This window comes from Chamaea fasciata, unplaced genomic scaffold, assembly GCF_029207755.1.
Source record: "Chamaea fasciata isolate MVZ Bird 193981 ecotype frontalis unplaced genomic scaffold, bChaFas1.0.hap1 SCAF_12, whole genome shotgun sequence".
Classification (NCBI taxonomy): Eukaryota; Metazoa; Chordata; class Aves; order Passeriformes; family Sylviidae; genus Chamaea; species Chamaea fasciata.
This window is the reverse complement of record NW_027094097.1, coordinates 10690360-10716105: the sequence shown is the minus strand read 5'-3', so window position 1 is coordinate 10716105 and position 25746 is coordinate 10690360. Positions and strand designations below refer to the sequence as shown.

General features: G+C 55.4%; 1 protein-coding gene across 3 annotated transcripts; it reads left to right on the top strand.

Moving 5' to 3' along the window:
• Positions 1 to 852: 852 nt before the first annotated feature.
• Positions 853 to 25056, top strand: KIFC3 (kinesin family member C3). Of its 3 annotated transcripts, XM_066194598.1 has the most exons (22): positions 8557 to 8629; positions 9090 to 9204; positions 10838 to 10983; positions 12140 to 12287; positions 14480 to 14676; positions 17706 to 17771; positions 18220 to 18363; positions 18449 to 18688; positions 18899 to 19072; positions 19202 to 19349; positions 19436 to 19566; positions 19658 to 19769; positions 19904 to 20085; positions 20164 to 20268; positions 20488 to 20618; positions 21201 to 21324; positions 21780 to 21909; positions 22019 to 22248; positions 22895 to 23029; positions 23368 to 23476; positions 23724 to 23752; positions 23948 to 25056. In XM_066194598.1, the coding sequence occupies exons 2-21, from the start codon at positions 9120 to 9122 to the stop codon at positions 23726 to 23728; spliced, it is 2742 nt and encodes a 913-aa protein (XP_066050695.1). In that variant the 5' UTR covers positions 8557 to 8629; positions 9090 to 9119; the 3' UTR covers positions 23729 to 23752; positions 23948 to 25056. The 3 variants fall into 3 exon arrangements, with proteins under 3 accessions (XP_066050697.1, XP_066050696.1, XP_066050695.1); XM_066194600.1 differs by lacking the exons at positions 8557 to 8629; positions 23724 to 23752 and adding an exon at positions 853 to 1644; XM_066194599.1 differs by lacking the exon at positions 23724 to 23752 and having other exon boundaries at positions 8454 to 8629.
• Positions 25057 to 25746: the final 690 nt, after the last annotated feature.

The following is a 25746-nucleotide window of genomic DNA, read 5'->3' as shown; positions in this document are numbered from 1 at the left end:
TCGCGATGATCAGAGCTTGTTGCCGACGGAGGATCTGCTCTGCCACTGGGCATTACGCTCTGGGTTTTCTAAATTCCTCACTAATAGCCTGAGATACTACTTAAAAAAAGAGAAAATAGTGCTGCGGCTTGGGTGGGCAGAGATCAGCTATGCCCCATTTCCTGTTTTTCTGGCATTAGGAACAGCTTGACCTCTTGGCACTCTTGCTTTTTGCACTAATGCTATTCTCATTAAAGTGCTTTCCTGAACACTAATTAGGGCGGTTTTCCTTTTGTAAATTAGCCTGATACGATCTGTGTGTCTTGGCAGACACCCTCGGAGCAGGAACCCAGGGCTTTGCGTTTGATCGCTGTTTATTTTGCAAATCTCCCCAGTTTCAATATTCTTAACTGCCTTCTAGAAAGTGCTGGCAGGTGGAGATTAATGGGAGGGAAATGTGGCTTTCCAGCCGGCCTGCCTTGAGAAACAGGAGACTTTTTGGTGCTACAGGGGCCTTCCAGTCGCTGTGGGTTAATGGGGTGCTGTGGGCACACAGAAGCTCCTTCCCGTCCCATCTTGGCACCCTTGCATAATGTGCAGTGGAGGAGCAGGTCTGCAAGGAGAGGCACTGCCTGAACCAACCTTTTAACAGGCAATAGGAAAAAGAAAAACAAATCAACACATTCATTTTCTGCAGTTAAAGCACTTCTTGTGACCATAGGAAATGCTCAGACCCAAGCAATCCCAAACCCATCTAAAACTGGAGGTCTGCAGACAGAGGGAGGTCCACCTGTCTGCCACTGCCCCTAAATCGGTGGTGTCAGCAATTTGCTGGGGACCAATGGTGCTCAGGAGGGGATGGACCTTAATCAGCTCTCATTTTCTTAATGCACTGGCAGATGGGAGCAGAGGGGATGGTGCTATGTCTGTCTATGGCCACGGATGGGATAGAGCCTCAAGAGATGGGCAGAGAAATTCAGTGATGAGGGCAACACTGGGTGCAGGAAGCCATCCTCTGCCTTGGCTTGCTGGGGAGGCTGGAGCAAGTGGAGCATCCCTGGGGAGTCCCACCACCGTCTCTGCAGCACCGGGACCCTTCTGGGACCAGGCACCGTTAGGGACCCTCTTCACCACAGCATTTACTGGTCCATAATAAGGGAAAAGGTGAACTGCAGGGGGGCTCCACTCAGGGACCCCTGAGGCTGGGACAGAGTCAACAAAGCCCCTGATGAGAAGACAACGATTTTCAATGCTGGTGTGGCAGCTCTGTGGCACCACATGTGGAATAGCACAGTGAAGGATCCCACCCCAGAGAACTGCTGCCAGCATCCCCCAGCCCGGCTCGCTCCTGGTGTCTGAGAGGGGCTTGAGGAGGGTTCCCACGGACAATATCCAGAGTTCAGCACCCCTTCCCTGCTGTGTTGAGCCATGCACACTCTGTGGGTGCTGGCAGGACTGTCGGTGCAGGGCTGGAGCTGGGGGAGCAGCAGGAGGAGCAGGATGCAGGCTGTGGAGATCATCCCTGCCCATGGCGAGGAGTGTGAGCGCCGCAGCCTCGAGGGATTTCTCTGCAGACCCACGGGCACCATGAGGAGACTCACCTATGGAAGGGGATGCTTCCAGAAAAAGTGCCCAGGACCAGGGTTGGCCTGGATGGCTCCACAGGTGAGAGCAGTGGTGGGGGCTGGGGGCAAGCAGGGCATAGTCTGTGTCAAAATCGAAGACTGAGGATGAAATCTAGCACAGTGCCTTTAGATTGGAATTGTTTTCATGAAACATCCCTGGACGTTTGCACACAGGCTCTGTGTTTATTTTGCTGTTGCTTCCTAGGGGGTTAATTCAGGCGCACATTTTGTCTGGTGGGCTGAAGGTGAAGATAACTGAATAGAAATGCCTGAGCCCCAGAGAGCCCTGATCCCACCTCAGCTGGGATACTGAGTGCCCTGGCCATGCCTTGCCTCCCACCTTTCGTACCATTTCCTTCTCCATCTCATCCTTATTGTTTCACCTGACACCTCTCCTGCATCTGCAAATAGACGTGAAAGCCACGGAAGGTTTACATGAAGCTCCCAGCAAGCTGGCAGTTATTCCATGTCAGTCTGCATAAACCCTGCCTGCGCTGCCGGATTTTCCTTGATGTCTCCCTGTTTTTCCAGTTGTGGGTGATTGCTGAAGGGATGTCCTGGCAGAGGAGACTCAGGTTCACCCTTCACATCCCGTTCACCTCTAAGGCACCTGCATGAAAATCTGGGTGTGGGTCTGCTCCTCTCCATAAAGAGAAATTAAATCTGCTCACGCGGCGCCAGGCTCGGGCAGCAGAGCTGAAGCGTGTGGCTGTTTAATATTCATTGGGCGTAGATGTAAAACTTTCCTGTTCTAAAATAGTCTTGCACAGTGCTGTGCTGCTCCTTTTTCCCTAAACCTTAGCAGGAGGCTGGAATTCAATGTTTCTTTTGCTTGTCTTCCCAAATCTCCCCCGGCTCAGCCAGGAAGCAAAAGACCCTTCCTGGGTGTAAAGCTTGCTTTGAGGACAGATCCTGGCACTGTGTTTGCAGTTTATAATTCTATAGTCTGCTGAGAAAAGTCTTTGAAGCACCAACACAAGAGCAAGAAATTTTGCTTTCGTTTGAGTTTGTGGTAGTTGTGCATCTATTTCCGAGTTAACAAGAAAACACAGTTTTTCCTGGAAAATTTTGGCAGGTAGATTCATGGATCCCTTCGGTGACTCACTCTTAACTGAGTGCAGTTTTCTTCACCATCTCAATTGCACCTTAGAATTAAATTAAAAAGAGAATCTGGTCCAAGTTAGGTCCATAATAATTAAATCACCATGAAATATGCTCCAGTAAGTTAAACTAGAAAGACCTTAGCCTTTCTCCTTGGTGAGTGGGAAGCTGTGATAGCATGGGGTGGGCTGGAATTCTCCAGCTCAGTGTAGATAAAAATGGGGAAGAGATCACCCCGCAGTGAATGGCAGTGGGAGCATCCCCACAGTGCCAGGGAAATGAGGACTGGATGCAAACGGACACCCGGGCAGAGCTGGGCCCCGGCTGTGGTGAAGGATCTGTGCTGATATCCCGCTGCCGTGGGGCTGTGAGCAGTGCGGTGTGAGCACTGGGATATCCATTATCCATGGCGGGTGTCAGTGATCCGTGACAGGATAATGTTTCCGTCCCCCTGGTGCCCAGGATGCAGAGCTGCATTGGTCCAGCATCCTGCTGACACCAGCCTGGAGATGTGAAGCGGCTGGACCGCGCCTGCTGAGCATCCCCAGGGCACAGAGAGGTGACACGGAGTGAGCCAAGGGCCCGAGAGGCCAGCGTGCTGTACCCCTGCCAGGATGGACTCTCAGCGGGATCTCACAGGCAGCTGGATATCGAGCAGCCAAAGCCGGTTAGCAGGAAAGCCGTTTAATTCCATGGGTGAATATCCCGCCTCATTTGCATATTCATCCCTTTGTTGGGCACAGCTCTCACGATGCAGCCAGGATGCAGCTGAGCCCATCACTCATTACGATAATTTCCTTTGCATGTGTGCATCCCTTTATGACCACAGGGATATTTCCCTCTTCCCTGCAGAGGCTCTCACTGATTTACCTCTGCCCATGCCTAAATCAGCTGGATGTTATTAGTGAGCCCTGCATTCCTCCAGTCCCTGCCCCAGCATAGCACAGCCATTTACTATACCCCCAAAACTCAATTCCCTAAATTATTCAGAATTACTGCTTTTGCTTCGTTTCTCCTCCAAAGACAAGCACAATTTGGAGGGCACTAAAAATAAATGGGTTTGCTGAGAACTGAATCTATTTCTTAAAGAGATGGCTCACCTCCTTTCTGCCTGTGGAGAGGGAAACCTGCTTTTGCACACCATGCCACCAGTGTCACCCAGCCAGAGTAACAGGCTCTGTGGCATTGTGGGGGCTTGGTTTCAAGGAGCAAATGAGCACCACAAGTAGTGAAATTCTTAAAAGATCAATTTTAAGAATTGCCAATTGCCCACCTGCAGCTTCTTTCTTCAGACATTTCTTTGGTTAAAAAGAATTGCAGAAAGCGTCCAAGTTCCCAAGAAGAGGGTCCCAAGGATGCCCTGTAAGCACTGGCTGGGCACTCCTTCCAGATCAGGAGGACGAGGATCTCCTCCTGGCATGCAGCCGTCTTTTCAGTATAGGCAGAATTTTTATTTGCTGGATGAAATGGCCTGGATGGAATTCACTTGGTGTCAAGCTGCCCCCTCTCCGGGTCCACTCCAACCAGGACGGGCATCCCCCAGTCAGCAGAGAGGGTTTAGCTTCAGCAAGGACACCTCGTGCTTATTCTTAGCCTTGTTTCTAAGAAGTGCTTTATAAGCAGGAGCCTGTGTTGATTAATGCCATGAAACATTAATGACTTAGGAGGTGAGCTGCAGTCCTCCCACAGAGCAGTTCCCCACTCCCCGGCAGCCAGAGAGGCACAAGATGAGCCCAGCACTGTTTTTCTTAGGCAAGACACAGGCATTAAAGCCAAACCCAAGTTGTACCTGAAGGCAGCTGAAAATATGACAAAGATAAAAGGTAGGTAAAAGGGAGAAGGAGGCTGAGGTTTGGTTAGATGGTGTGCACTGAAGTGTGAGATAAGAAATTCGGAAGGGTGGAAGAGTCACCCACCCAACAGCTGCGACATCTCACATGGCACTGCCCTGGCTGCCAGCACAGCAGAGGTTTTGTCTGCCTGAATGCAGCAGGCTGAAAAAGGTGTTGCTTTTGCCATTTGCTTGATTTAGAGGAGATTTGCATGGGGGACCCAGGCAGAGCTGAGCCAGGCATGCAGCAGCTCCCAGCCGGAGCGGCCAGTTCCTTGGCTGTGGACATGCTCTGGGCTGCCCAAACCCAGCCCAACTGGCTCGAGGGGCTTGGCTAAGGTGCTGAGCTGCAGAGACACCACCAGCAGCCAAAGCAGCATCCCAGTGTGTTGGCTTTTGGCAGAGATCACAGAACACCCCTGCCCAACTCCTGCTCTCCACCCAGTTCCACACAACCCTATCGCAAGGATCAGAGCCTCGGGGCTGAATTAATGCAACTAGGGAACTTTAAAATGAGCATTAAACTTCTCAGGAACATGCTAAGACTTAATTAAAACTCCTGTCATTGTGTGAAATGGCAATATAGGAATGCAGGAATGTAGGAATGCGGGGGGCTCGTTCCTGCTCTGCAAAGCATTTCAAGTCAGCACGGCAAACCATGCCTCAGCAAAGCCAAGAAATCCCCTCACCTCCTCAAGGAGGAGCAAAATCAGAATAATGATCTGGTTTATAATTAATTGTGCTCTGGGGACACGTTCTCACGCTGTCTGATGCTTCTGGTGGGAATTTTCTACAGGGAGCATCCCAACATACAATGGGTTTCAGGTATCAGGTGTGCTCCCGCCTGCATTCCGAGACCAGGTTATCAGGTTGCTCGAAGGGAGAGTAGGAGGAGTTACATTTTTTCTGGCATTTGGGGGATTTTTTAGCTGTTTTATAGATGTAGGTTAAATATTTGCTGAGGGCAGAACAAACACCCCATACAGAGGGCCCCACTGGGTGATGTGTTTCGATCGCTGGAGCTTCCCTTCATCCAAGTAAAAGGCAAATTAACCTGCCTGACTTCACCGCACCACAGCAGCGATGCTTTTCAGCTACAGCACAGGCTGGGCTAAAAGCAGAGCTAAACCCGAGCCAGGGTCACTGTCCCCGGGCAGTGTGCCCCGTGGCGGGCTGGTGCTGTCCACGAAGGGCAGATGTTTTAGCACTGATGGTCATCGATGTATCGAGCCTCTCCTCTACCTGCTGGGCGCTGGCGGGAAGTGCTGCTGGCAGCCAGCCCTGCTCCTCGTTGCCGTTCCTCTGCCTGCCTGCAAAGCGGCATTTCTAAAAATACCTCCAGCGATGTCGTCAGTCGGTGCTCGCTCAGGTCACGGAGACGTGACAGCCAAGAAAAGGAGGATGGGAGCATCGCTGGGGGACCAGGCTGAGATTATCCCAGCCAGCGTAGGTGAATCCCTGCAGAGAGGGGAGCACCAGCAGCGTACCTGCCGCCTGCACAGGCTCCCGTGTGTGCCCCCTGCCCGCAGCCCCCCAGACTGTCCAGCAGCAAGTGGGCATCCCCTGGGATCCACAGTGCTCCCTTGAGCCAAACAGCATTGCAGTGTAGGAAAAGGGAGCTGGTACCTGGCCAGCAGCGTGCATCCAGAGTAACCCCACTTCTGGATCCCTGGAGAGCCTGTTCCTGCTGTGCTGGGGCTGCCAGAGAGCCACGATGTGCTTGCCAAAAACAAACAGCCCAGCAGCTTGGGGAGGGTGGGTTTTGTAATGCTCACAGGTGACTATTTGAATAGGGCTGTTGGCACAGAACCCTTCCTGCATCTCAGATTTTGCTCCATGCTTATTCATTGAGTTATTCTTCTAAACTGGGGAATTCATGCATGTGCCTGCTTAATGTAGACTTACTTGATGTAATTGATACAACTTATGTGCTTTGCATAATTGCAAAACCATTATAAACCCGAAGCGTTCAAAAGCCAGGAAATTACTTACCAGTTAAAGTAATTTACATAAACATTTATTTTACTCTTTACAGCTCATAAATGAAGTCAGCGATGATACGGCTTTACAGTTGCTGTCGGAAAGGGGAAAGTAACTTTCTGCGTGTCAATATTATCCTCAAACCAGCCTCAGGAGCTGCACAGATAATGGGGTACTCATGCAAATTAGACACTGCTTAGGGCCTCTATGGGTAAATATATGTACATATGGGTGTGTGTCTATAGGCACACTCACCTATATCCATCCATGCCAGGATCCATACTGGGAATGCCAATAAACCTCCGATGAAGGGAAGAGAAGGCTGGGAGGTTTTCACTGGCTGCAGGGGAATGGCAAATACAGTGCAGAACTGGAGGCAGCTGCCAGGCCAGGATGGCATTGGCTTCTCAGGGGTAAGTTTAGGGACAGGGAGGTGACCCTTCACAGCCCCCTTTCTCTGGGGTGAGTGGCTAGAGCAGCTTTTCCCCCCACACTAGTGACTCCCTATCACCTCTCACCCATGTGGCTGGCTTGTGACAGGGAATGGAGCCGTGTGTCATGGGGGTTTCTGAAGATATCTGAGAGGGACAGGCCAGGATGAAGGGACAAGGCTGAACCCTGCTCCAATCCTGGCCAGTAGTAAGCAAAACGCTGGGACTGAGTGTGGCAAGATCAGAAGTGGAGGACATGTGGTCTGAGGGGAGCGCAGCACAGGGCTGGAATCAAAGCCTGCTTTTCCAGCCACTCCTGCATCCCCAAACCCTTGTGGGACACGGGTCAGGCTGCCGTCAGGCGTGAGGATGTGAGCCATCAGCACAGGGCACCCTCTGCCATCACCACGGATGCCAAGTTCAGCTTTGTCATGGGAAATATCCGGTACTGCATGTTCATTACCGTGAACAAGTCATGAGTGACTTGTGTCACCCAAACCAGCCATTACTGTGAGGGTTGTGTGTGCAATGCAGGGAGGCAGATACAAATCACACCCTAAAAATGTGTATATATTATATTCAAAGCAGGATTTTCTGTTGCCTTTCTGACACCAGGACCTTTGTAGATATCTTGGCCTGTCAGGCTGTTTTCTCCATGCCTCTGGGTTAGAAAAAGGTTGTTTTTCAGGTGGTATCTGTGTCCCTGGGCCTGATGAGCCTGGGGTGCCAACTGGCACTGCTGCCAATGAATGTTTGGGAGCAGTGGGGATGTGGCAGAGTGTGAGGAGGGCGTAGTCTGGGTAGGCAGGTCCTTGGTGTGTAGGTGATCAGCACCACTGTCCCCACGGTCCCCCAGGGTCACTGTGAGGAGTGATGCCAGGAGGGGTGCACAGATGGGATGCAGTTACACTGGGACTCGCTGAAGAGCAGCGGGCTTGGGGTGGGAATGGCAGAGACACACTGGAGTACCCGGGACACACCCGGAGTCCCCAGGGCTATGCCAAGGGAGGGTCAGGGCAGCACGGTGGGGGCGGGCCGCTCTGAGAAGGGCACGGGGAACACCGGGGCTCCCCTGTGCTTCCAGGGCTCTGGCCAGAGGCGCCCCGGGGACGCACCGGGAGCTCTCGGCAGCCGGGCCGGGCCGGCCCTCCGGAGCCCCGCGCCCCCGAAGCCGCCGCCGCTGCCCGGTGCGGGAAGGGGAGCCCCGCCTCCGCCGCCCGTCGGGGGTTTCACGGGTTTCCGTGGCAACGAGTGCGGGGCGGAGCTCGGCGCTTCCGTTACCGAAGTGCCCGGGAAGGCGGGGACGGGCCGGGGCCGGTGCTGGGTGCTCCGCTGCCGCCGCCGCCCCGCGCCCGGTGAGTGGCCCCGCGGGGCGGCACCGGCACCGCCGGCACAGGGGAGCCGGGCTGGACCGGGGCTCCCTTTGTCTGCGGGCTGGGAGCGCTGACACGGAGCGCCCGGGGCGCGGCGAGAGCGCGGCTCCCCGTTAGCCCGCGGCGGGCTGTGCCACCGGGAGCGGTACCGGGGCTGCGCGGAGCGGGGCTGCGCCTCCTGCTCGCCGCCACCGGCACCGGCACCGGGACCGCTCCGCTGCGGGCTCCGGAGCCGCCGGTCGGAAGAACAAGGGACCCCACGGTGGGCTGGGCGGCTCCGCGTCCAGTTCCCCGCCGAAGAGGCCCCCGGTGAGGCGCGGCGAGTGCGGAGCGGTGTGAGGGGAGCGGAGCGGGGCGGGCGGTGCCGAGCGGAGCGGGGTGCGCGGAGCGGGGCGGGCGGTGCAGTGCGGTGCTTTGTGTGCGCTGAGATGCAGTGGGTGCGGTGCCGCCCGGGTGCAGGGCTGCCCCTGGTCCCGGAGTTCCTAACTCCCTAAAGTCAGCCCCAGCCCGAGGTTAGGAGGGGCCTGGAGAGGCTTCAGGAATGAGTAAATTAATTACAGACACCGTTTATGTCACATCCGCCGGGAGAACGGAGGGAGCCCGGGGCTGTCGCCTTTTCGAGAGCAAAAAACGGGATTGATGCAACTTCCTGCGGGTTTCGGGAGTCGGAGCCGGTGTTACCGTCGTGTTCTGCTCCAGAACGTCCCACTGGGATTTACAGCTGGACACTGAAACCGGCTGAGATGTCCGTCCTTGTTGTTCTCCGCAGAGGTGCTGCTGTACTCGGGACCCCCGTGCCATGATCACATCCCGCACCACCTGGGATCTGGGATCCGGGCCCTCCGCCGGAGCCGCCTGGAAGACCAAGGACCTTGCCCCGGACGGTGAGTACAGCACGGTGGCTTGTCCTTGCCCCTTGGGGCTCAGCCTGCCGTGCTCACGCCCTGCTCACTGGGGAAGGAGAGGCTGGGAACAGGCCAGCCTGCATTTTTCACATTTCTTTCCGGATGAAGGTCAAGATTTGAGAAACGGGGACTCAGGAGGAGGCACAAAGCTCTGGGCAGCCAGCTGGTGAGAAGAGAGGGCTGCCTCCATCTCCCTCCTGGCCCTTCCAAGCGGGAAAAACTTAGGGAGAAAGGTTAAAATTTAACATGTAAGATAGAAAACAGTGGTCTGCATGGCAGGGCGAATTCCCAGCCTCTTCCCAGCCTTGGCTCCTTGGAAGGGCTCCTTATCCCTCCCCGGCATATGGACCCCATGGGTAAGTTTAGTTGGAGTTTTCCTCTGTGGAGGCTGAGCTGCTTTGCAGGCAGGCGGGCAGCTGCTTGTCCCAACCTGCAGCCGTTTGTTGGGAAACAGCCCTTCCCACCTCTCTCACCAATGGTGCTGAATGGATTTTGTCAAAGGGGGAGGCTGAACCCCCCTATTTGGACTATTTTTCTCTTGGCTTCAGCATTTGCCATCCCTCTGTGCTGGCAGCCGCTTCTCTGGGCACAGCTTCTTCTCTGGCACTCAGGCCAGTCCAGCCAAATGCTTGTTGGCATCAAAGCCTCCAGAACCAGGTTTTTCAGCACTTTCTCTGCCCAAGGGCTGCTGCTGCCCGTGCTGGGATGGGGAACTCATTGCCTATTATCTGGGCAGTCGTCAGAACTTGGGAAATGCTCAGTTTTCATGGAGTGTGCAAAATGTTATGGATAATTAAAGGCTGGGAAGTCCCGAGTGATGGACTCACTTCATAAGGGCACATCTCCCTCCAGACATTGCTTCCACCTCCAGCTCAACTTCCTCCGGATGGTTTTAGGGAAAAAAACTGCATTATTGAGGTTTGGCTTGTGAGTGATTGAGTTTTTCCCTTCCAGCTGGAGAAGAGATTTGGCCACCTGTGATGGTGGCAGCGCTTGTGGCAGACAGGTGGGGAGGGGGCACAGGGTCCCTGAGCAGTGGGGTGTAGCCCTCACCAGCTGCTTTTCCTGTAGCAGAGGAGGACACAGCCGTAGGAGAAGACTCCTTGAGTTGCAGTTTCCCTCTGTGTGGCTCAGCAGGACAGGGAAGTGCTGCCCTGGCTGCTTTTGGGTTTGGCTGCTTGACAAATGAAGGAAATATTTGGGGGCAGTGGAGGGAGGTGACGCCGTCAGGGTCCGTCTGTCTGGTTTTGGTGATGCAAGCTGGCTTTGGCAGCTTTTCCGAGATAGGATCGCAGGAAGTGGAGCAGCTTGGCAAGGGGTAGAGCTGGGATATCCCTGGTGGGGGGACAGATCTGGTCCTGCAGAGGCCAGACAAAAGCTACACCCTGAATTCTCATTACTAGTCATTGGCAACCAGTCTCCACCCCCCGGAGGGCTAATTTTTCTAATTAACATAATTAACATTTTTAATAAAAGTCATGCACTGTCTCTGCCACACTGGTGTGGTGGCGGCAGCAGGGAGGAGGAGGAGGTGGGTTTGCTGAGCTGGCCAAAGGCTGTGTCTGTGCTGGGCTCCCAGGTGGATCCAGTGATGCTCTTTGCTCCATCCCAGGCCGTGGGCAAGACAGGCTCAGCACTGGGAGCAGAGCAGGCACCTCTCCCCGGGTTCCTCTGCTACCAGCACTGCTTCACCAAAAAATCCTCAGCGTGAACTGGCCGGACACTGCAAACCCCCGTGGGCTCTGCCGGGCTCTCCAGGTGAGGAATGTTGAGCCTGCCATGGCATGTGTGGGAAGGGCAGTTTTAGGGTGGTGGGGAGGATAACCTGCACCCATCTGGGCCATCAGGTGGGAACCAACTGGCTCCCACCCTCACCACAACCAGTTTGTGTCTGGACCCCAGCAGCATGTGCCTCAAGCAGAGCTGCTGCCTGGGTAGGGAGGGAAAAGCATCTCTGGTGAGTCAAAAGGCATCACAAATGGGGAACAGTATTCATTACAGAATAGCATTTTCTGGGTCACTTATGGGTCATGTTGGCAGGAGAGCTCAAGGCAGAAATGTGATAAGAAAATGCAGTGCTGTGAGGTGGTGTTTGCCAGTGGGATGAAGAAGGAGGTGGAAGGATGCCACGGCCAGGGACAGTGTCGGGACACCATGTGCTGGTGTAGCTACCACTAGTTCATTCCAGGCTTCAGGCAAATCATTCAAATTCCCCTTCTTTGAAAAGAAGGAAAACATCTTCTTATCACACACCAGCCTCAATGAATTCCCTTCGGCAAAACCCTTCTGGAGTCTCAGATGTAGAGGCACCGCAGACACGCGGCTTCTCCAGGAGGATGCTTCTGCCTCCTTCCAAATTACTCACGAATTACTGGCATGTACAGAGTATTTGTCTCTCTGCTGCAGTGAGGTTTCCCTGGCATCACTGGCCAGTGGGGTGATGCCACAGGCTCTGAGATAAGATTCAAGAAAGAAAAGGCATTATTGAGCAGGCTGAGCTTGGCTGATCATCCCCTTTTATAGCAGCCTTATGAAAGCTCCTTTCAGATTTCTTCTGATTTTTTCAGAGCTGGGCTCCATCCCACAGGGCACGTGCCATGCCTGCAAGTAAGAGTCTTTATTTTTAAGGCCATAGAGAGAAAAATAGGAAATATTCAGTATAACTGTCTGGCCAAGCTGAGCAAAATTTTTTATGTGGAGAACTAAAAACACAAGTTCATTGTGGCAGCTTCCCAGCACAGACCTCCCTTGGAGGGAGGGTTTCCCCAAGCTCCACTGTTCTGTCTTCTGCACTTCCCGCCCTGCTCACTCCTCCTGGCCTGCCCCGTGAAGTGCCAGCTGCTGGCACCGCGTCCAGCGCGGTGTGGGCGGTCGCTGTCTCCGCTCCCTGACCTGTTTCTGCTGCCGGCCGCAGGTGCTGCGGGACACCACGTGCAAGCGGCGGGAGGAGCCGCGGCCCCGGGCCCCGGCCCCGGCCACGGAGGAGCCGCCTGCATCCCCCCGTGAGCCAGCGGCTGCCGCAGCAGGGCAGGCAGCCTCCACCATGAACCTGGAGAAAGCAGGTAAGGGGAGAGCAGGGATGCAGTGTTGGGTGCTCAGGAGGAGGGATGGCATGGGATGGCATGGGATGGGGTGGGATGGGATGGGATGGGATGGGATGGGATGGGATGGGATGGGATGGGATGGGATGGGATGGGATGGGATGGGATCTGCCAGTGGGTGTTGGGGAAACCTCTCCTCTTTTGGGGTGCGCATAGATGTGTGGCTGTGCTCACTGCGGGAACGGGTCACAGTGGAAATCCAACACCAGCCAGCTGCTGGCTGGTGACAGGGACTGATGAATTATTGAGCGGGATGAGCAGAGCAGGTGAGCTCCGATGAACTCACTGCTGTTTCCTCCTTCTTAAGGAAAATGTAACGTCTGTGGAAACGCTTGCAGCATGCGTGGCTGTGCCAGGGTGGGGAAATCCCATAGTTTCCTTTCTTTCTCCATCAGGATTGAATTGTGTGAGCTAGTCAGGGCGCATCTTGGGAGCTGCTCCTGGCCTGGTCCCCAGCTGCGTCCCAGAGCAGCTCCTGAGGTGGGGAAGTGGCCAGGAAGGGGCAGGGATGCAGGAGAAAGGGAGTCTGATTGGCAGTGGTAACAGGGCAGAGCTGAAGAACAGGTATCGTTCCAAATGGCTTTCTGAATTTTGCAAATTTCTGCATTTTGGAAAGCAGGAGGGTCACTGTGCCCTGCCTGCCACACTCAGACCATGCATGACCACCAACACACCTGCCCAGGGGGAGATGTAACACAGAGCTGGTCGGCATCTCCTCTCCCATGGATACTGTCACAGGAAGAAGGTGCTGGTGTATGGAAGAAGGCATGATCTGTGGGGGATTTTCCTGCCTGGCAGTTTGACTTGCAGCTGAGTGTTGTGGCTCTCAACCTGGCTCTGCCTTGGTAGCCAACCCAGGATTAGTGTGAATGATGTGTGTCCACAGGAGCCTGGTTCTTCCTGTAATTTTGTCTTACCGCTGCCCAGGGAGTGAAAGCTGGTGTTCCTGTCAACATTGGAGATTTCGGGGTTGGTTTTTTGTTTGGGTTTTTTGAGTGTTGATTTTAAAGAGAAGACCATGGTCCCCTGCCTGAGCTGAGCTGAGCTTTCAGCATGGAAAGAAAGAAAAGCCAGCACTTGACAGTGCTCTTTTGGGGTATCCAGCCCAAGGCAGGAAGACACAACCTGGTGATCACTTCTGCAGCCACTGCCAGATAAGTCCCATGGTGTGCAGTCAGCAGTAGAGTTGTAGTTTGGTCCCAGCATTTCATCTTTTTGTGCATTACACTGCCTCCTTAACTCCATTTAGGGGTAGAAAATCTGACTCACAGACAAAAAAGTCTCTCTTTTTCCTGTGGAGCAGGCATCATCCCTCCCGCAGACAGCGTGGTGATTCCCAGCACCAGCTCCTGCCTGTGAAACCTCAGGTTTCTGGTGGCAGCAATGAAATCCACCGCAAGCAGGGAAGGGCACCGGGCAGCCGGGATCCTGACCGTCAGTTCTGCCGCCGCAGTGCCTCATCCCCACATTGGGAATGAGTCACGCCAGCTCATTGCTTCTTGGGAACTGCCAGGTCATTTGGTAGGCTCTGATGTACGGCCAGGTTGGCTTCTGTCAGCGCTGGTGGCTCTATTAACATGCAGAAAGTGATGTTTAAAATAATACTAGGAAGGTTAGAAAGCCAAACACACAAGGATTAGGCAATATGGCCATTCAGGGTACCTGTATAATTTTAATTTTGCTTCCATTATGTTTGTGTGTAATGACGCAGACTTTAATGACATGATCACACACTGCTTTTCCACTGGCACCTGCTCATTCAGAAGAAAGGGTGCCGGGGTGAATCAGCGTCGTGCTGAGAGCGGTTGTTACCTGAGCAAGGCAGCAGCATTTCAGCATGTGTTGGGGCTGGGTCATGGTGCAGTGGTGTGGGCAGGTGCTCTGTGTTGTGACCTGGCATGCTCTGTTGGCATTGGCAGATCCCTTTGGCTCCCACGCAGTTGGACCCCACTGTTAGCTAGGCCTGCTCTGGTAAGCACCTTAGCACTCAGGATGCACGTCTGACACATCACTGCGCTTCCTGGGACTTGTGCAAGTCCAGTTTCCTGCGTTCCCATCTCCAGCTCAGCCCCTGGGGACCCCCCATGGCAGGCATTCTGCTCCCCAGCGAGGTGGCTGTGTCCTGACCAGCTCCATCTTTGCTCATGCTGCAGGAGGGAGGCTCTGCAGTGGGAAACGTGCCAGCCTGCCCACGGCCCGGCCCTTCCCCGTGATCCAGGAGGTGATGGCCTCCATGGCACATCTGCAGAAGGAGAAGCTGCGGCTGCAGGAGGAGCTGCTGGAGCTGCAGGAGAAGCTCGCTGCCCAGGAGAACAATGAACTCTCCCTCTCTCTCCAACTGCAAGGCCAGGTATGGGGGGGGACAGGGTGACACAAGGGTTCCACCCGGGTCTTCAGCCTCAGGCTGTGGCTTGACTGGAGCACTGTGGCATGCAGTTAGTGATGGCTGCACTTGGAAGAAGTGGAGGATCTCCCATCACTGAGCATCTTCTTCACTGGTTGTTCCTGAGCACTGGCTTTGGCTGTGCCTCCTTTGGGATGCTTGCAGCCCCCAGTTGTAGCAACGGGGAACAAAGCAACACGGACCCCCTTATGCTCCCAGAGGAGATCAGTTTATTGTAGAAATTGCACCTTTTATACACCTTTTATCTCTACCTGACATAACTGAAACCAAACCGAGACCTAACAGAACTCAACAGAAGGAAGGCACCCATGTGGCTGGCCCAGCTGCAGTGCTGCTGTCCAGGTGTTCTACCATCCAGTCACCTTTCTGCTCATACTCTGTCCATGTGTCCCTCCAGCCTCACTTCCAACTGACTCTCTCCTCACTCCTAACTGCCTCTCACCCCTCAACCAACTTCCAACCATCCAGCCTGCAGCTGTGCCTTTCCCGTAGGGCCTTCTGGTAAGAATAAACTTTAAACACTTCTACAATTATAAACCAAACCCTGCATCTCCCCCCTCTTTTTTAATTAAGCGACAAAAACCTACTAGGAAAAACCCAAACAATTTCTAATAACAGTGGTAACAATAACAACTATAGCAACTTTTCAAAAACTGTAACATAGGCATACAGCATTGCCTATAACATTGTAATTATATACATATAGAATCAGGATGCTGCCAGAAAAGGCTGCACACACTGTGAGGGAATCCACTTAACTTGATGGCCTCTAGAGACACAGGCATAACCTCTACCCCATGTCAACAAGTCCAGTGGTCCTTTCCATTCTCCAGTCTGTAAGTCCTTTATCATCACAGGAGATTTTGGATGGACCTTTGTGTCAAAGGAATATTGCCTTTCACATGGTGCTTGTCCTGTCTCATCACAATTTAAAAAATTGAGACATATAAGGCCTTGGCTAGTCTATTGTGAGGGCACTCCAACTTCCTCTCTTTTTGTTTTTAAATACAAAACCAAACCCTACACCCAGTGATCCTACAATAGAGCTGACAAGGGTGTGTGGCTCTGTGGACATGACATGGCAAGGAGGGCTTTGAGCATCAGGATGCAGCTCTGCACCAGTCATCCGTCCGCTCAGCACAGGACAGCTGCTGCAGGGTCAGCTCGTTAGACTGACCTAGCAGTTTAATTTTAGTGACTTTCAGCAGGTGGAAAGTGAATGTGAAGGCACAGAATTGTCTGATGTAAGGACAGGTTTTGGCCACTGTGACACTCCCCCTCAAAACCATCTCCTGCACTGATGCAGGCACATCTTCAGCACGAGTACTTGGGTTGTTCCAGGGACATGGAAATTTTGGCTGCTCGTAAAGAGATTTGCATGTGGCTGTTGTGGAAGCTGTTACAGTCAGGTTCTGCTTGTTCCACGGGTGTCAGAAAGGAGGAGGTAATTGTCCTGCATTTGGTTGGCATGCTGTGCATGACACAAGCGTGAGTACAGCGGGATCTGACCCTGCGCTGGCCAGTTCGGCAGCAAGCGCAGCCGACGCCAGCCAGGGTGAAGAGCTGGCCCAAACTTCTATGCTTTGGGATGGCCGGGCCACGGCTTGAGCCAGATCCAGCTGCCAAGGAGTCCCTGTCACGTCCAGAGAGCAGGATACAGCTGGAGATGCCCAAGCAGGTAGGGGATGGAGTAATACTGACATTTTTGGGCACCACGGCACAGGGAATGGTGGGCAGGCTCCGGCGTGTGTGCCGACTGATTGGGCTGGCGGCTTTCCCGGAACAAGCAGCGACTCTTTTCTTCTCAGTACCTCCCCTCCCTTAAAAATACTTATAAAAATGACTTAATAATCTCCATCAGTGGATATGGAAATGGAGTTTTCCCACTCAAGAGCTCGGCACGCACTCGGCACTCAGCCAGAGCCAGGGAGACTTGCTGTGGAAGCGGGGAGATCCCAATCCTGGCTGGGAGCAGCTGCCTTTCCCCTCCTGTAGCTGGGGAGCTCCAGCTGTGCTCCAGTTCCCAGCCATGCCCAGCACAGGAGGGACTGCCCACCCTGCTGCCATCTCTGCAAGGGCGCGGCTGAATAATTCACCAGATTAATTACAGCCCCATGTCAGCACATCTGCATTGGTTATTAATCAGCAGTTCCTAAATTATGGTACACAGAGGGCCAGTTGCTTGCTGGTTATTGGGATGGGGCAATATCCAGGCACGTCCCAGAGCGGAGTTTGGCGGCTTTCTGGAGTGGGGAAACTGGGAGCTGGGCTGGGATCTGGGGAATGGTGGTCGAGTGAGGGACAGAGCAGGTGGGAAAACCCCTCTGCAACGCAGCCCATGAGACTGCTGGCTTCACCAAGCACTCACTGCTACTGTTAATTCTGATAACTGCAGATTTTGGGAGACCCTCCCTGGTCTTTGCACAAAAAAAGGTTGGGGATTTTTGAAATCCACCAAGTTTTGCAGGGAGGGCAGCCTGGTCCCATGAGTTGGGCAGATGCCCAGATGGGGTTTGATGGAGAGCATCATCCATGGGACTCTGACATGTAGCCTTCTTGAAGAGCTGTCGCTCCCTCTTTGTACCAGAATAACTTTCCTAGAAAGAAAAATAAAGAAGGTTGAGCAAAGCTCGTTGTGAGGGCAGGACAAGGCGCTTCTGGCTCTTCAAACACAGCTATGGATAGGTTCGTTTTTTCCCTTCTCCAAAGATGATGCCTTTTTATTTTTTTAATAATGGTTTCTGCTAGTGCTCAACATGGACAAATTATACCCATGGCTGAACAAGGTCAAAGCAAAGCTTTCATTAATGCTCATTATAATCAGCTCGTGTGAATCAGGTGTTCAGAGCCAGGTGGAAAATTAAAGCATAACAAAAGTGTGAGCCAGCCTGGACGTTGGTGGCTGGGGCAGCACTGCAGGGTCTCCTCTGAAAGCTGCTGAGGTGCCTCCTGGTTAACCCAGTCTGTGCTGACAGGTGGAAACTCTGAAGGCAAAGCTCCTGGAGCAGGCACAGGAGATCAGCCGGCTGCGCTCGGAGCAGGTGAGCTGCCACTGGGATGGGACTGAGCCACCCTTGCCATGAGGGACACTGGAGCTCTGGGTCACTGAGGAGGAAGAGGGAACATGGGGTGGGCAGAGGTGGATTAAACCTCCCCAGGGGTCACAGTTTGGACTGTGCAGGCCAAGAGACACTGAGGAACAAAAGTGTGGGATTTTCTGTCCAAAGCAAAGTCACACTGGTGATCCTGGGGCTGTCACCCTCTGGTGGGAAGTGGAAGCCCCTCTGTGAGATGGGGCTCCCCTGGGGCGGCAGGAGGCTCGTCAGTGCAGCAGGCTGTGATTCCCAATGGGGCAGGCAGGGACTCCCTGGGAATGGCACGCTGAGGGCTGCTCCATCCAGTAGGCTGGGAGATCCATGAGGGCAGCAGACTGAGGCTCCCTGGGGTACGTGGAGATTCCATGTCCTCTCCCATCCACTCCCGGCACAGGGCGGCACCGATGCGGAGAAGCACCGGGACCTGCTGGCGGCCGAGAATGAGCGCCTGTGGCAGGAGATGAAAGCGTGCGAGGGGGAGCTGCGGGAGCTGCAGCGGCAGCAGCAGGCACCGTGCCGGGACTGCCCCCACCTGCAGGTGGGTGGCCGGTGGTGACAGTGGTGGTGACAGGATGATGGGCACCTATGGGTTACATGGCCTTGGCTGTCCTGTCTTTTGCCAGGAGAATGCTGGGCTGCAGGAGCAGCTGTCCCAGCTGCAGCGGGAAGCAGAGGAGATGCGGGCCAAGCTGGTGGAGCTGGACCTGGAGGTGCAGCAGAAGACAAACCGCTTGGCTGAGGTGGAGCTGCGGCTCAAGGACTCCCTGGCTGAGAGGGCCGAGGAGGAGGAGCGGCTCAGCCGGCGGCTGCGGGACAGCCAGGAGACCATCGCCAGCCTCAAGTCCCAGCCCCAACAGATAAAGGTGAGCTCTCCATTTTTCCTGGTTGGGCTGGGTGACTTACAGTGCCCAGTAGGTGCCCTGCAAGTGCTGCCCGTCTCTCTGCTCTGAGCCCATCAGCACAGCACCATGATTTCCTAAATTATCTCCCCCTGGGCCAGCAAGAGCTCCATCCCAGGCTCTTCAGGTGCTGTTTCCCCAGTACACCCCATCTGTGGGTGCTTTCCCCTGCAGTACATCATCAAGACGGTGGAGGTGGAGTCAGCCAAGGCAAAACAAGCCCTGTGTGAGACCCAGTCCCGAAACCAGTACCTGCAGGAACAGGTGGGGATGCAAAAGCAGGTCCTGAAGGAGATGGAGCAGCAGCTGCAGAAGTCCCAGAAGACAGAGGCTCAGCTCCGAGCTCAGGTCTGAGCGCGATAGGTGTAAATCAGAACTCCTTCCACATTCTCTGCCTGCCTGGTGCTTGCCAGGTGACACGGTGTGGCAGCAGGTCAGCACTCACTCAGTGTCATCCCCCACTTGTTCCTCTCCCAGATCATGATGTACGAGGCTGAGCTGGAGCGAGCCCATGGGCAGATGCTGGAGGAGATGCAGGCGATGGAGGAGGAGAAGAACCACGCCATTGAAGAGGCATTTTCCCGTGCCCAGGTGGAGATGAAGGCGGTGCATGAGAACCTGGCAGGTGAGGAGGGTGCAGGAGGCACGCAGGATTTCCTGACTGGTGTTGGGGTGTCGTCATCTGCCCCTCATCCTGCCTGGTGCCTGCAGGTGTCCGGACCAACCTGCTGACGCTGCAGCCCGCGCTGCGCACCCTCACCCATGACTACAACAGCCTGAAGCGTCAGGTCCGCGACTTCCCCGTGCTTCTCCAGGAGACCCTGCGCAGCGCCAGGGCCGAGGTGAGCCCCCCTGGGACCACCACCCAGCACCCCTGCATGCAGGGAGGAGGTGCTGGGGCATCGCTGAGCCACTGGTCTCCACTGTCCCCAGATCAGCCAGGCCATCGAGGAGGTGCACAGCACCAACCGGGAGCTGCTGCGCAAGTACCGGCGGGAGCTGCAGCTCCGCAAGAAATGTCACAACGAGCTGGTGCGGCTCAAAGGTGTGTGGGGTGTGGTGTCCCTGAGGTGCGACAGGAGGGACACGGGAGCATCCCCATAAGGTGGTTGGGTTGGCTGCAGGATACTTCAGCCCACTTGGTGTTTGATGGCTGACTCCCTGCTTCTCTCCTCCAAGGAAACATCCGTGTTTTTGGGCGAGTCCGCCCCATCACAAAAGAGGACGGGGATGGCCCTGAGGCAACCAGCGCTGTGACCTTCGATGCTGATGACGATGCTGTCCTGTACCTCCTGCACAAGGGGAAGCAGGTGTCCTTTGAACTGGATAAGGTCTTCCCCCCACAAGCGTCCCAGGAAGAGGTGGGTGCTACTGTCCACACTGCTGGTGTGAGGGGGGGAGGCAGCCACCTTCTCCTCACTCTTCCCTGTCTCTCCCAGGTGTTTCAGGAGGTTCAAGCCCTGGTCACCTCCTGCATTGATGGCTACAATGTCTGCATCTTTGCCTATGGGCAGACAGGGGCAGGAAAAACCTATACGATGGAGGTGAGTTTGCTTGGCTTCATTTCCATCTTCTTCCTCAGCTTCCCACCCTGCAGTGCCCAGTATCGTCACCCAGGCTGGTGGCCAGCTCAGACCTGGTGTGCACCAGTGACGGTCACTGCCGTTCCACAACATCCCCCTGGGCTTTGCTTCTGCTGAGAAAAAATACAGAATAAAATGCTAAAGGGGTTTTTTTGCCCATTTGTCACCTCGATCCTTCAGGGGACGGCAGCAAACCCAGGGATCAACCAGCGGGCCCTGCAGCTCCTCTTCTCCGAGGTGCGGGGCAAGGCGGCCGACTGGGACTACGCCATCACTGTCAGCGCCGCTGAGATCTACAACGAGGCACTCAGGTACAGGGAGGGGGAAGAAGCTTTTTTTGGACATCACCCCATGCTGCTTTCCCCCACATGCCTCCACCCCTTCCTAGGCCTCACAGCTTGTCCCCGGGTTCTGGGTTCTCCATTTGGTCCTGAAAGGATTTATTTTTAATTTACTTGGTGCACACTGCCCTTCCCATGAGCTCCATCACTTACACAGGCTCCCAGCTGTGCCACCACTCCCACTCTCTGGCCCTGATGCAGCGGTGGGGGCATCCCCTTCTCCCCCCTTCCCCTGTCCATGGACACTATATTTAGGAATTTGTAACTGGAAGCTGAAAGCATGAGAAATATTTTCCTTCCTAGACCAGCTACGGGAGGGGAGGAGTCTGGGAACACATCCATGAGAATAACCGGGAACAGGAATGGGAGCGTGGTCTGAGTTGGGTGAGAGGAGGCACATGGGAGCCAAGAGAGTTAAGGTCTATAAATAGGATGTGCAGCTTTCCTGGGAAGAGGTGGCTGCTCTGGCAGTGTTGGCACACAGCCCTGAGCCACGGAATGGATGCCAGCACCCCCTGGGATGGGAATGATAACGGGTGCCCCTTTTCCCAGGGACTTGCTGGGGAAGGAGCCGCAGGAGAAGCTGGAAATCAAGCTGTGCCCTGATGGCAGTGGGCAGCTCTACGTGCCTGGGCTCACCGAGTTCAGGGTGCAGAGCGTGGAGGACATCAACAAGGTGTGGGGAGATGGGGGTGGCGGGCACAGGAGGGTGGCAGCAGGGGTGCAGTGAACTGGGGAGGGATCTTTGGTATGTGTGTGTGACTCCTGGATTTGGGAGCACTTCCAGAGCCATGGGGAGCAACAGAGACCAAAATAGGTCCCTGGGTGTGATGCAACGGTCACTGTCCCATGGGATGAGCCACAGGGGGTTAAAAATAAAAGCGTGGGGCCCAGAGAGTTCCTGGGGGATTAGTGGGATGCGGCTGTCACCGCAGTGCCCTGCCTGTCACCCCTGCCTTTGGTGCATCACCCAGGCTGAGACCTGACAGCCATCATTACCCTGATGATCCAGGCACCCCAAGGCGGGGCTGATGCTCAGGTTACAACCCTGGCCATCCCTGGATCACCGGGGATTTGTGGTGGGACTGGAGCAGGTTGGCCTCACCCCCTCAACTCCCCGGGCTCCCCCAGGTCTTCGAGTTTGGCCACATTAAGCGGGTGACAGAGTGCACCAACCTGAACGAGCACAGCTCTCGCTCCCATGCCCTCCTCATCGTCACTGTCCGTGGCCTCGACCGCAGCACGGGGCTCCGCACCACAGGTGGGTGTCACACAGCAAACCCCCAGCAAGGCACCTGGGCTGTGACGTCCCAGGGGTGCGTAGGGCTGGGCGCTGATGCCAGCGGTGGGGTTTGGCTGTGTGTCCTCAGGGAAGCTGAACCTGGTGGACCTGGCGGGCTCGGAGCGGGTCGGGCGGTCGGGCGCGGAGGGCAGCCGGCTCCGCGAGGCGCAGCACATCAACAAGTCCCTGTCGGCCCTGGGCGATGTCATCTATGCCCTGCGCTCCCGGCAGGGCCACGTGCCCTTCCGTAACTCCAAGCTGACCTACCTGCTGCAGGACTCCCTCAGCGGTGACAGCAAGACCCTCATGATGGTGCAGGTAGGGGCTGGGCACCCAGTGCCTCTATCCCCACAGCCAGTCAGTGTGATTTCTGAGTCCCCTCTCGCCCCAGTGCTGAGGGAGGCTGGAAGCAGGAGCTGGGCTGGAATCAAGGGACAGGGCTCACCCATGGGACATCTTCCAGTCTGCAGTCATGTTGCCAGTGGCAGCTCTCTCCCTGTCTCTGCCAAGGAATGGGAATTAACTCAGAGATCCACAATCCTGCCCTCCCTGCCTGCACATGGATGCTATCCCTATGGGCACAATCTCATTGTATATTGTCATCTCCCCATCCCCTCTTTTTCATGGAGCATTTTAAGTTCTGGCAGCTTTTCCACCCCCTGCCCTGCTACCCCCCACTCCCAGCTGCTGGCACCCACACTGAGTCCCCCCACGGGGGCTGCTCGAGGCCTGCACCTGCCACGGCTATTCCTGGCTGCTCCTCGCACTGGGGCAGTTGGTGGCAGGGAATCCAGCTGGCTCAGACACTGGCCCAGGCATGGATGGATGGATGGGGCTAGCCTGGGAGGGGCTGGTTAATAATAGCCTCTCACCAGCCAGCAGCAGCAGGTTTTGTAGGGGGGAGCCCCTGGGGCGCACAGACAGCTGCCAGGGTGACTTTGTGCTTGCTCCTCCCTGACCACAGGTCTCCCCTGCTGAGAAGAACACCAGCGAGACGCTGTGCTCCCTGAAGTTTGCCGAGAGGGTTCGCTCTGTGGAGCTGGGTCCTGTCTCCCGCAAGGCTGAGCTGGGCTCCTGGCCCAGCCAGGAGCACCTGGAGGTACTCAAGACACTGCTGATGCCCTTCCTCTTCACCCTCACCCCAGGGATCCCCCTTGTTTTGCCCCCGCACGAGGTCCCCAGAGCTGTTAGATGTTCTCTTAAGGCCACCTCCACTGGGGACAATCACCTGGTGGGATGCAGGTTGTCCCCAAACTGCAGTGTCCAGCCAATATTGCCGCCTTGGCTGTTCCAAGCCCTGTTTTGCAGCAGCCCCATGGCACCCCCTGAGAACATTTGGACAGCACTACCCAGGCACACACAGTCTGCCCATCCCCGTTCCTTCCCTCTGGGGCCTGGCCTGGGCTGACCCTGGGGCTGTGTCCCCTCTCCTCCCAGGGTGACTCGCCGGGTTCTGCAGCACCACCTGGCCGGAGCCATGCATCCCCCAGCCCGGGGCAGCTCTCCAGTCGCTCTGCCTCCATCCGCAGGAAGCTCCAGACCTCAGGTGGGTGGTGGGACAGCTTGAGAGCCCAGACAGGGTCCCTCTGTCCCAGGAGGCTCCAGCTACCAGCCCGTAGCAAAGCCTGCAGCAGGGAATGAGCAGCTCTCTAGTCAGCTCATTAGCTAATGGCTAATTAGCCACGGTTAGCACTTCCCCAAGAGTGCCCTCGTTCAAAAGGCACTGCTGCTGGCTTGGGGGACAAGGGGAGGGCGATGCCGCCAGGCTGAACCTCTTTCCCCTTTGATTTCAGCCTGACTTAGGGGCAGCTGTGGCTGCCAGGTGAGTGCCTGTGGCCGGTGCTGGTGGAGGGCTCTGCTTCACCCTGCTTCCCAGGCAGGGCAGGGCTGCTGGACTGTGCAGGGATGCTCCTGGGAATGCTTGGGGTGCCAACTCCTGCTGCAATGCCACCAGACAGGGCTGGGGCACTGGTGGCTGTGTCCCAGTCTGCTGTAACCCATGCATGTCTCCCCTCAGGGAAGCTGAGGCCAGTCCCCCTGTGATGAGTGCCAGCCATGGCAGCAAACCTGCTGCAGGATCCAGCCCCTCACAGTGACACAGAGACGGCTGCTGGAGGACATAAAGGCTTTGGTGCCGTTCCCTTGGCCACCAGGACCCATGACCAGAGGGTGATGGCACCTCTCACCATGGGGTCAGGGTCTCCCAGCAGCCAGCACCCCTCTTCAAGGTAGGGGACAGTGGTGCTGGGCAGAGATCTGCCCCCTTGGACACTCAGCTCTTTATTTTTGCTGGACAGATGTTTTTAGCCAGAGCAGGGAGCTGCTGGGTGCTCCCTCCAGCTCTCCAGCTTTGCTTTTACAATGAGATCTGGCTGGAAGGGTTGCACAGAGCCAGACCAGCCCCTGGCCCTGCCTCTGCTGCTGCCATAGGGCCAGGCTGGCCACAGCTCCTACAAGACTGCATCTGGGCAGCTACCTGATGTCTTTCAGAGCAGCGCTTCCTCCACTTTAAGCCACAAAAAATCCCAGCAGCTCCTTTCCCTGTCAGTTTCTCAAGCCCTGTTGTTGCATGAAGGCCCCTGGTGCTGTGCATGAGCCCAGCTGCTGTTCCTCGTGGTGCCGGTGCTGCCAGGGCTCCACACTGGCACCAGGGGGGATGGAGCAGTCTTGAATGAAGCTATTGTAAAGTTATTTACCAGTTGTCTTGTCAAGAGAGATCACAGTGTGGTCAAGATGAAAGTGTTTGAAATATTTATACCTGTTTACATGGTCTTGGAATGGAAAACTAGTGGAAAACGAAAAGACCCCAAACTGCCAGCCCAAAAGCCTCTTGGCTTATGTATTGGGACGGTGGTTGGCAGGGGCATGGGAGGGGATGGCACTGCCCTTGGACCTCTCAACACCCGCCTGTGGGTACATTTCCTCCTGCTGCAAACCCCTGCTGGATGCACTGATGGCTCTTTCCACCATGGCCCTCTCCTCTCACGCTTCCACAGCGTATTCTATTTAAAAACAAAAGAAGGGAAAAATTAATTTAGCCTTTTGTAAGATTAGATGTTTCTATGTATTTTAATAATTAAAAAATATCCTGTTTTGTAACAAAACTTATTTTAAATAAACTCTTAAAGCCAGTCCTCCTGCGCTGCGCTGTTCTTGAACCCTGCTGGAGGTGGGGTGGGTGCTTCTTCCCTCCTCCCACCATCTCCCACAGGGCTGGAAAAGCCCATCATATCCTTCCCGTTGCAGCTGCCCTCGGGGCCAGCCTGGCAGCACACTCCCCACCCCAGTTTGCAGCTATCGGGCTCCTGCCATAAGCGGGAGAGTAGTGGTTAAATCCGGAGTCCCGATGCGGCCCGTGTCCTGCTCCACCTTGTCCTGCCCCACCTCACATCCCAGCAATAGGCTGGTGGCTGGCGGAGCCTTTTCACACCTCATGGGGGTCCAGGCATGGGATTATCACCAGAAAAAGCTGGAAGCAGCTGCAGAGCAGGAGGACACACACCCTATGAGTCTCCTGGTGCTCGAAGCAGGCAGCACTCACCATCAGTCCTGCAGTGGCTCAGTGCCAGGGCCTCCTGCTGTACAAGCCACCTTCAGAGCCACCTCCTCCAGAGCCACGGAGCAGGGCAGGCACTCCCCTTTGTTCCCAAAACTTGACTGTTTGAATGAAGCATCAGCAATGTGGGGACTGGCTTTAGCTTTCCTGATGGCCCCCCACTCCACCTCCCCAGAACAGCCTTCCAAACTGCTCCCTGGCTCAGAGGCAGCATTGTCACTCCGCCCGGATCCACCGGAGAGCTGAGGGAGGGAGATCTG